Source organism: Danio aesculapii, chromosome 17, assembly GCF_903798145.1.
Source record: "Danio aesculapii chromosome 17, fDanAes4.1, whole genome shotgun sequence".
Classification (NCBI taxonomy): Eukaryota; Metazoa; Chordata; class Actinopteri; order Cypriniformes; family Danionidae; genus Danio; species Danio aesculapii.
The window spans coordinates 1,689,982-1,700,196 of NC_079451.1; the positions used below are offsets into that span (position 1 = coordinate 1,689,982).

Here is a 10,215-nt window from a genome sequence, read left to right on the forward strand (position 1 = left end):
AAATAGGCACAAAATAATAATAACAATACTGTTTCAGTCTGTCCTTTGAGTAACACTTTACAATAAAGTTTCATAAGTTTATAATAATGAACCTACTTACTATCATGAACTAATAATAATGAACAATACTTGTACAGCATTTATTAATCATAATTAATGCAAAATTGTCCTTGTTAACATTAGTTAATGCACTAACTAATATTAAATGACTTTATTTTCATTAACTAACATCAGTAAATACTGTAATAAATGTATTTTTCATCATGTTAGTAAATGCAGCAGTAAAATGTACGGTTGAATTCTAATATTTCTATGTATACTGAGCTGCTATATTCTGGTTGTGATTCAGCTCATGCTCTGAGTAAAGCATTACCTTGCGCTTGTGATACATGGAGCTAATATTAAATATATAATCAGTGATGAATGATGGCAGAGCAGGGCACATGTGGAAAAACAGCAGGTCGGTCCAGGAGACCAGCAGGTACCGGTGTCGGGGTTTTACCGCGGTGAGAGCGTGTAGCATGGCGTTTATTACCATGCTGCAGTCCTTAAAGCCTGAATTACACAAGGAGTAAAAATACTCACAGGCTTCCTCTATGTATTTCTGGTTGAATGTTTGTTTACGCACGTCATCAAAATCAGCCCAAATGTCTTTGGGGGTTTTCTTGTGCAGAATGTTTGTGGCTGCTCCAAAGTTGCCAGGTTGGATGATGCTGACCTGTGAAATGAAACAAAGTGAAATATCTCATAAAAATTGTAAAAAAAAAAGGCATTTAACTAAAAATTTAAATAAATATAATAATACACTTAAATAATAAACAAGTAAACCATTTAATAAAATGTACATTAAAATAAAAATAAATTAAAATGACATTAATTAAAAAAATTAAATAAATAATATAAAAATTACATTTAATTTAAAAATAAATAAGTAAAATAAAAATGTAATTAAAAAACTAAATAAAATCTAATAACATTTACATTAAATTAACAAATAAAATAAAAAACATTGAATGAAATAAAATAAATAAATAAATAAAATAAAAATACATTACATTAAATAAAAAATTACATTACATTACATTAAAATTACATAAAATTACATTACATTAATAAAAATCAAATATAATGTACAGTTAAATAAAAAATAAAATAAATTTAATAAAAAAGTTAATTAAATAAAAAACAAAAAATAAAATAAAAATAAAATAAAAAACAGAAAAATGATAAAGAAAATTGTCAGAATTATTACATCATCTGAATACTTTGTGTATTTTCTTTATTATTTTATCATGTTATTTTAATTTTTTCATTAAATAAATAATTTTTTTTAGTTATTAACTTTTTTTTACATTGAACAAACCTTTTTCCTGTGTTTGCATTTATCCATGATCTTTTATTTATGCATGTATACATGTATGTATGTGTGTATGTATGTATGTATGTATGTATGTATGTATACAATGTTTAATCATTACTTTTTTCATTGTTTATAAAATGTGCAATGCTTTTTAGTGACATTATCGTTACCTATATTTTTTAATACAGTACATTTTCCTTTATATTTACAATTTAATTCTTCTTTAGTATTTTTGGTATATAAAATATCCAAAATCAACAATTATTTGAATTTAAAAATGTGATTTATCTTGATTTATGTGATTTAAAAGGATAGTTCACATTAAAAAATGAATATTATCCTATGATTTACTTACTAACCATAAAGGAGTTATTTAAAAAAAATCCAGCTCTACAATAGCAGCAGTTTATTATATTATCTAATACAGAGGTTCCCAACCTTTTTTTGTTATAAACCCTTAATATAAAGTTAAAAAGTTATTATTTTTATGTCATGAGGTATGTTTTCAGTTACTATAGTCTCAAAAAAATTCTGCATAAATCTGTATGCTAAATTTGTTTGGCTCTAGATAGAAGGGCCTGTTATACTATACTATATATACTATACTATATATACTATACTATAATACTATAGATTTTTTAGTTATCATAAATAAAACAATAACCTAGAACAAAACACTGCTTCCTTAAGTCAGTCAGCATCAAAGTGAGTTTGTCTTAAAAGCATCGGCTCTCACCTGAACCCCAAAACTGGCCATCTCTATTCTCAAGCAGTCCGCAAACGCTTCCAGTCCCCGTTTGGAAACACTGTAGGCTCCCATGTTCAGACAGTTGAAGAAAGCAAAGATACTGGACACATACAACATACGACCTGAAAATAAATCATGAAATTAAAGGAAATCAGTCATCCACAAACACAATCCTCACAGAAATCAAAGCACAAAAGCTCTGTATCCTTTCTAAAGTAGGTTTTGTGCATTGTTTAACAGTGAATATTAGTATATTGCAACTAAAGTGTGCATATTAGTACATATAATTGCTAGTACCTAACTAGTAAATGCTAAACGTTATTTATTCATTCATTCAGATTCTTTTCGGCGTATTGGCTTCATTAATCAGGGGTCGCCACAGTGGAATGAACCGCCAACTTATCCAGCGTACGTTTTACACAGCGAATGCCTTTCCAGCTGCAACCCATCACTGGGAAACATCCATACACACTGACTGACACACGTACACTACGCCACCGTGCCGCCCAAATATCATTTATACTTTTATATTTATATATCTTTTCTTTTTCTGTTAACAAGTTTAATTTTGACAGGGAGGTAAGTTTAATCTTCAAAATCATGTTTCAGACTACATTGCACTCTAAAAATGCTGGGCTGTCGTAAACCAAAGTTGGGTCAAACATAAACAAAATAAACCATTACAAGTGTAAAACAACTAACCCAAGAGTGTATTACTGGTAATTTTTTTGCAGTCACAAGACTTTTTTTTGCGGAACAAGAACCCTTTTATGAGGACTGATGCAATTTTTAAAGGTACAGTATGTCTTTTTATCCACTAGAGGGCGCATATTCACAATATTATCGAAATATTATCAAGCTACAATACTACTTATGTGTGTACATGAAACAAAAATAACAAAATAATTTGACAGTTCTTCTCTGGAGGGGGGTGCTATACATCAGTGCTCTGAAGAAAATTACGAAAAAAAAACATTATTTTTGTTTTCAAATATATTATCGTAGCTTGATAGTATTCTGAAGGCATATGGACTGTTTTGAGGATGTGTTTTGTTTTGTTTTGTTGTACGTTTCAGATGTCAAATCCACTAGAGGGCGCTGTCTACATTTGTGCGCATCTGAAATATGTTATTTAAGGTACGTTTTGTTGTACGTTTCAGATGTTAAATCCACTAGAGAGTGCTGTCTATATTTGTGTGAATCTGAAATACGTTACTTGTACATTTGAGACACACATCCTTCTTTTACACATCCAAGAGAAGGCAGAGCTTGTCATACAGATCAGCTAGCAAACCACTGCGCTAAACCCTTCGCTAAACTTAACCAATAGTGTTTTCAGAAGCAGACGTCAGAGAAAAGAGCACTGCGACCACATAGATTTACCTTGATTTTACAGTGATTTTATCTCTGAACTCGAACAGCGCTAGCAAAATACCATAAAATTGAGCTAACTGACCACACCAGAAAAGTGTCCATATGGGAATAGATAGGTGATGCGAACATATTTATTACAAATCTTAGACAGCGTTAAGTTATTTTGTGGTATTTGTTTGGCGTTACGCAAAGAGCTGCATGAAAATAATCTTTTATGCATTGATAATAACCAACGTTGTTGTCATGCTGGCCCCTGGTGTTCATTTAACCTACAAACTGCAGTCAAACGTATGTTTAATATCATTTTTACAGTTTCACAAACATGTAGACTAAAGCACACATTTTCTATGACCTGTGTTGGTTTTCTTGCATTTTAGAGTTAATCTGGCAGGACTTTTATTTTGAAAGTGCAAAGAAAACAGAACAGAGGCAATCAGTGACCTTTAGAAGCTCTAACAAGTGGCAGGAATGGGATGGTGACTCTGATGGCACCGAACAGATTCACATCCGCCATCTTCTGGAAGTCCTCGGCCGTACTCCACTCCGTCTCGCCCCAGTCACTGACACCAGCATTGTTCACAACGGCATACAGACCTGAAAATGGATTCAAATTTTGTGACTCTGGACCACAAAACCAGCCCTATGGGACAGTTTTTAAATATTGTGATTTATACATCATCTGAATAAATAGGTATAGCACGATAGCACAATAATGCCACATGGCCCAGCCGGGATTCGAACTGGCGACCTTCTTTCTGTAAGGCAACAGTGCTAACCACTTAGTTTAAGTTCTTGGCAATGCATTTACAATATGATAACTAGGTACTTTGTAACTAATTACACTGAGCGCTGGTTAGAGGCCTCCAATAACAAAATCTAAAAGACGAAAGATTTTTCTTGTAATTAGTTCTTTCAGAGTTGAGTTACCTTTCACTGGCAAGTTTGCCTCCACAAAATCCTTGGCTGAGCGGATGTGTTCCTCTTTGGTCACGTCCAGCTGGAGGATCTTCACTCGCTTTGAGCTTTCCTCCACGAGACTTCGAGCTCCAGGACCTTCAGGACACAAACATCCAGCAAACACGGTGAATCCCATGCGGTCCAGTTTCTTGGCGAGGTGATGGCCAAATCCACTGTCACAGCCTGTTATCAGCACTGCCCTGCCAAATCCATCCCACAGGCCATCTTCAGTCTGGCGCAGGGCGTTTACCAAGACCACCAAGCAGACCACGAGAGCGCAATATGTACAAATGTGATCACTCAAACAGATGTAGGAGATGAGCAGGACGGAAACGCTAAGCAGTACTGCCTTCATCGTGACTCGTCTCACAGCCTTTAATTGACCAAAAAAAAAGAAAAGAAAATAGTTACAAACAAAACCAAGGTAGACTGAGGGATCTTACAGAAAATTTCATTAAGGGATGTAATGCTCCTCCCATTCATAATCTGCTCCTCCACTTCAATAACAGCTCTTCCCGTTCATCAACAGCTACTCCCCTCCAACAACAGCTCCTTCCCTTTAATCAGTAGCCACTCCACTTCATCAACAGCTCCTCCCCATCATGGTCAGCCCCTCCCTTTCATAATCACCTCTTCCGCTTTATCAACAGCCCCTCCCCTTCATCAACAACTCCTCCCCTCCAACCATAGCTCCTTCCCTTCAATCAATAGCCCCTCCACTTTATTAACAGCTCCTCCCCATCCTAATCAGCCCCTCCCTTTCATAATCAGCTCTTCCCCTTCATCAACAGCTCCTCTAATTGATTGGTAGCTCCTCCCCTTCATAATCAGCTCCTCCCCTTCAATACCAGCTCTTTCCCACCAACAACTCCTCCTCTTCAATCAGTAGCCGCTTCCCTTCATCAACAGCCCCTCCCCATCGTCATCAGCCCCTCCCTTTCATAATCAGCTCCTCCCCTTCATCATCAGCCCCTCCCTTTCATAATCAGCTCCTCCCCTTCATCAACAGCTCCTCCCCTTCATAATCAGCTCCCCCCTTCAATAACAGCTCTTCCCCACCAACAGCTCCTCCTTTTTCAATCAGTAGCCCCTCCCCTTCATCAACAGCTCCTCCCTTCCATCAACAGCTCCTCCCCATCATCATCAGCCCCTCCCCTTCATCAACAGCTCCTCTCATTGATTAGTAGCTCCTCCGCTTTATAATCAGCTCAAACCCCAATAACAACAGCTCCTCTAATTGACCAGTAACTCCTCCCCTTCATAATCAGCTCCTCCCCTTCAATATCAGCTCATCCCCACCAACAGCTCCTTCCCTTCAATCAGTAGCTCCTCCCCATCATCATCAGCCCCTCCCCTTCAAATTCAGCTCCTCCCCTTCATAAACAGTTCCTCTAATTGATTGGTAGCTCCTCCCCTTCATAATCAGCTCCTCCCCTTCAATAACAGCTCTTCCCCACCAACAACTCCTCCTCTACAATCAGTAGCCGCTCCCCTTCATCAACAGCTTTTCCCCATCATCATCAACCCCTCCCTTTCATTATCAGCTCCTCCCCTTCATCAACAGCTCCTCTCATAGATTAGTAGCTCCTCCCCTTTAATAACAGCTCTTCCCCACCAACAGCTCTTCCTTGTCAATCAGTAGCCCCTCCCCTTCATCAACAGCTCCTTCCCTTCAATCAGTAGCTCCTCCCCATCATCATCATCCCCTCCCCTTCAAATTCAGCTCCTCCCCTTCATCAACAGCTCCTCCCCAACATCAGCAGTAGCCCCTCGCCTTCATAATCTGCTCCTCCCTTTTAACAACACCATCAACAACTCCTCCCCTTCATCAGCTCTTTCCATTCTTCATTACCAGTTCCTCCCCTTCATCAACAGCCCCTCCCCTTTATCAGTAGCCCCTCCCCTGCTATGTAGCAAAGCTGTGACCACTGAATGCAAGTATTTTATTAAAAAAATATATTAAAAAATCAGTCTAATACACACATCATACAGTTCAACTTGGATTAAAAGCATGCCTTGTTTGTATGAAGAAATATATTTTAGTGGTGGTATAATTTTGAATTTGTTTTAACTTAATATTGTTATATTTCAATTTCAATTATTCTCTTTTTAATAATAAATCAAATTATGAAATCAAGATAATAAATCGAATCGCAAATTCAGAGAATCATTACATCCCTATTAGCATACAGATATATACATCCCTATTAGCATACAGATATATACATCCCCATTAGCATACAGATATATACATTCCCATTAGCATACAGATATATACATCCCCATTAGCATACAGATATATACATCCCCATTAGCATACAGATATATACATCCCCATTAGCATACAGATATATACATTCCCATTAGCATACAGATATATACATCCCCATTAGCATACAGATATATACATCCCTATTAGCATACAGATATATACATCCCCATTAGCATACAGATATATACATTCCCATTAGCATACAGATATATACATTCCCATTAGCATTCAGATATATACATCCCTATTAGCATACAGATATATACATCCCTATTAGCATACAGATATATACATCCCTATTAGCATACAGATATATACATCCCTATTAGCATACAGATATATGCATCCCTATTAGCATACAGATATATACATCCCTATTAGCATACAGATATATACATCCCTATTAGCATACAGATATATACATCCCTATTAGCATACAGATATATACATCCCTATTAGCATACAGATATATGCATCCCTATTAGCATACAGATATATACATCCCTATTAGCATAAAGATATATATAGCATATGCAGAAATGTCACTGCTAAGTCATTTTTACCTGCCTTTATCCTCTTGATGCCTGCTGACATGCAAAAGCAGACAGACAACAGATAAGTAGGACCACATTTTGCTGTAATCAGGTCATGGTGCAAGATTGATCCATTGATTAAAAGCTGCAATCAGCTCATTTACTGTAATTATGAGATCAGCAGATACACAAATGCTCCAGTTTGAGGTTTGATGACAAACACGCTCCATGGTTAATGCACAAATGTAATTATTTTCTTCCGATTTTTTTATTCTTTCATAGATTAAGAATGATAAAAATGATTGTTAGAGGTTAACTATTGGTTAACAGTTAACCCTTATGTGCTGTTGGGTCGTTTTCATCCACTCTGGGATCATTTTGAGACTCAATTTGGCCACAACTTTTTCTGTGTTTCAGCTAGTGGAATGAATTTTGGTGACAAATCTTATTTTGATGAATATTTTGAGAAAATGCTTTGAATTTTTTTTTAAAAACTCAACGATAAAGTCTGGGCAAATTTACTTTCGTTATGTTCGGGATAAAAAGATGCACTAAACTGCTGTAAAAAAGCATCAGATTAATATTTTTTAAAACTTTTTTCCCCATAAATCTCTTAATCAATCTCCTGATCAAAACTACTAAATTGTTTAGAAATCCTTACAGGATTTTTAACTCTTTCATTGCCAAATTCATAAATGATGTTACTGGTTTGGTGGAAAAATATTGATATAAATTGCTTGTCTATTTGGAAACTTAACCACAGTGCCAAAAGATGTGGGGTTATGTTAAAAAGCTTTGGTATGACGCTTCTGTCTTTATCAAAGAAAAGTTACCCCTTAATTTTAATTAGCATTTTGAAAAACATAATTTTGTGGTATTTTAATGATAATCTGATATGATAATGATGTTTTTGTTATTAATCTATTTATTTTGTTGATTAAGTTTCATATTCATGTGTAAATTTGCCAATAACAACAACAAAAAAACTGTTTTACTTTGTTTAATAAGGAACTGAAAAATTACTTTTGTACTATTAAACACAGTACCAAAAGAAACTCTATATGTGTTTTATTTTCAAAATGTCTGATTAATGCAAAGGTCCTGCTTGTTTGCAATTGTAAGAATTTTATTAATTATTTATACTCTTGCTTTTTTGTGTTAGTTTTTTTAGTACTGTTATTATTATTTACTTTCTCTAACCCTGGTATTATATTGTTTGTTCTATTGTCATGTATCTGTTGTTTAAAGCAAAATAATAATAATAATAATAATAATAATAATAATAATAATAATAATAATAATAATAATAAAGCATAGACTTTCTGCTACCCTGTTTTATTTGATGAAAGACATTAAGCGTAATATGACATGAGGGTGAGAAATTGTTTGGAAATAGAGTTGGTCAATGTTAGTCTGTAACGCAAATCTGAGGTAGAAGCAGGAGAGTTTACATACAGTAGATTCACTTCTGAGATTAACTGAATGGAGAAATTAAGACTGCAAAATAAATAAAGAGATAAATAGATAGATTAATAAATAAATAAAGATGAAGAATGTCAATATGTTCAACATCTTGAATTTTCTCAATATGTATACACATTGTTTTTAAATCGTTCTGCAAATCATTAACTTACCCACTACTTGTTAACTTTGTTGTTCACTGCTGCTGGACAAACACACACTGCTCCCTGAACCCCTGCAGCCTACAGCTGTCGTGACGTATACAGCCGCTTTAACTGTTGGGTAGAAATTCTCGGCGTCGCGCGCGAGTAACTATTTCATACATTGGTGCACTTGTACAGTCCACATAAATGAGTGAATAAAAAATGAGCGAGTGAAAAAAGTGTCAGAGAGGTCGACGACTACAAAGGTGAATCATGCGAAGTACACTAGGCCAAACTGAGTGTTGTGAAATGAGACACGGTCGATATCTCGTCACCTAGCAACCGTACCAGCTGCAGTTAATGAGTGGCGCATATCAAGGAACACTATCTGGCACTGGGCTTAAAGCGACAGTTCAACCAAAATAATATGAAAATATCCTGTTAATTAACTCACCGTCGAGTCATACAAGATGTAGGTGAGTTTTCTTCTTCAGTAAAACATTTAAAACGTTTATGAATTTAATCTTTGGTCAATTGTAATGACCCATTTAAAAAATAAATTAAAAACAAACCTGTCCAAATCAATCCCTGTGGGTGTTAATGATACACATAGAGGTAAAGTTGGTTTTATATTCGGATATTCAGACATTCTCCTTAATAATATAATTTCAGATAAGTATTCTTTGCCAATTCTAAATAGGGAAATCATATTAGCAGCCAATGATTATCAAAGTACAACATTGTTCACAGTGAATTAGATTACTGTTAATGTTGTTTTTAAGTCATACTTGCATGCTAATTCCTATCGAATATTGAAAGTAACATGGTAAACAATATAGAGACTGCTAAATGAACGAATGTGGGAATATAAAACCAACTTTACCTCTATATGATACACTGAGGTCTGAATCAGTGAGTTGTTTACTGAAGACTCACTCTGAATAGATAATTTGAATCAGTGAGTTGTTTACTGAAGACTCACTCTGAATAGATAATTTGAATCAGTGAGTTGTTTATTGAAGACCCCCTTCTGGATAGATCATTTCAATCAGTGAGTTGTTTACTGGAGATTCACTCTGAACAGATTATTTGAATCAGTGAGTTGTTTACTGAAGACTCACTCTGAATAGATAATTTGAATCAGTGAGTTGTTTATTGAAGACCCCCTTCTGGATAGATCATTTTAATCAGTGAGTTGTTTACTGAAGACTCACTCTGAACAGATCATTTGAATCAGTGAGATGTTTACTGAAGACTCACTCTGAACAGATCATTTGAATCAGTGAGTTGTTTACTGAAGACTCACTCAAAACAGATCATTTGAATCAGTGAGTTGTTTACTGGAGATTCACTCTGAACAGATCATT

General features: G+C 35.1%; 1 protein-coding gene across 2 annotated transcripts in view; it reads right to left on the minus strand.

Moving 5' to 3' along the window:
- Positions 1–216: 216 nt before the first annotated feature.
- Positions 217–10,215, minus strand: part of zgc:113142 (uncharacterized protein LOC503524 homolog) — a 13,470-nt gene continuing 3,471 nt past the window's right edge. Inside the window, exons 1-5 of one of the 2 annotated variants that reach the window (XM_056476887.1) lie at positions 8,879–9,085; positions 4,410–4,812; positions 3,924–4,076; positions 2,097–2,230; positions 217–718 (exon numbers count right to left, since the gene is read on the minus strand). In XM_056476887.1, the coding sequence (XP_056332862.1) occupies positions 311–718; positions 2,097–2,230; positions 3,924–4,076; positions 4,410–4,794 (1,080 nt within the window). In that variant the 5' untranslated portion in view covers positions 4,795–4,812; positions 8,879–9,085 and the 3' untranslated portion in view covers positions 217–310. Of the gene's footprint in view, positions 719–2,096; positions 2,231–3,923; positions 4,077–4,409; positions 4,813–8,878; positions 9,086–10,215 lie in introns of those variants that run through there. The other variant, XM_056476886.1, reaches the window with a different exon arrangement.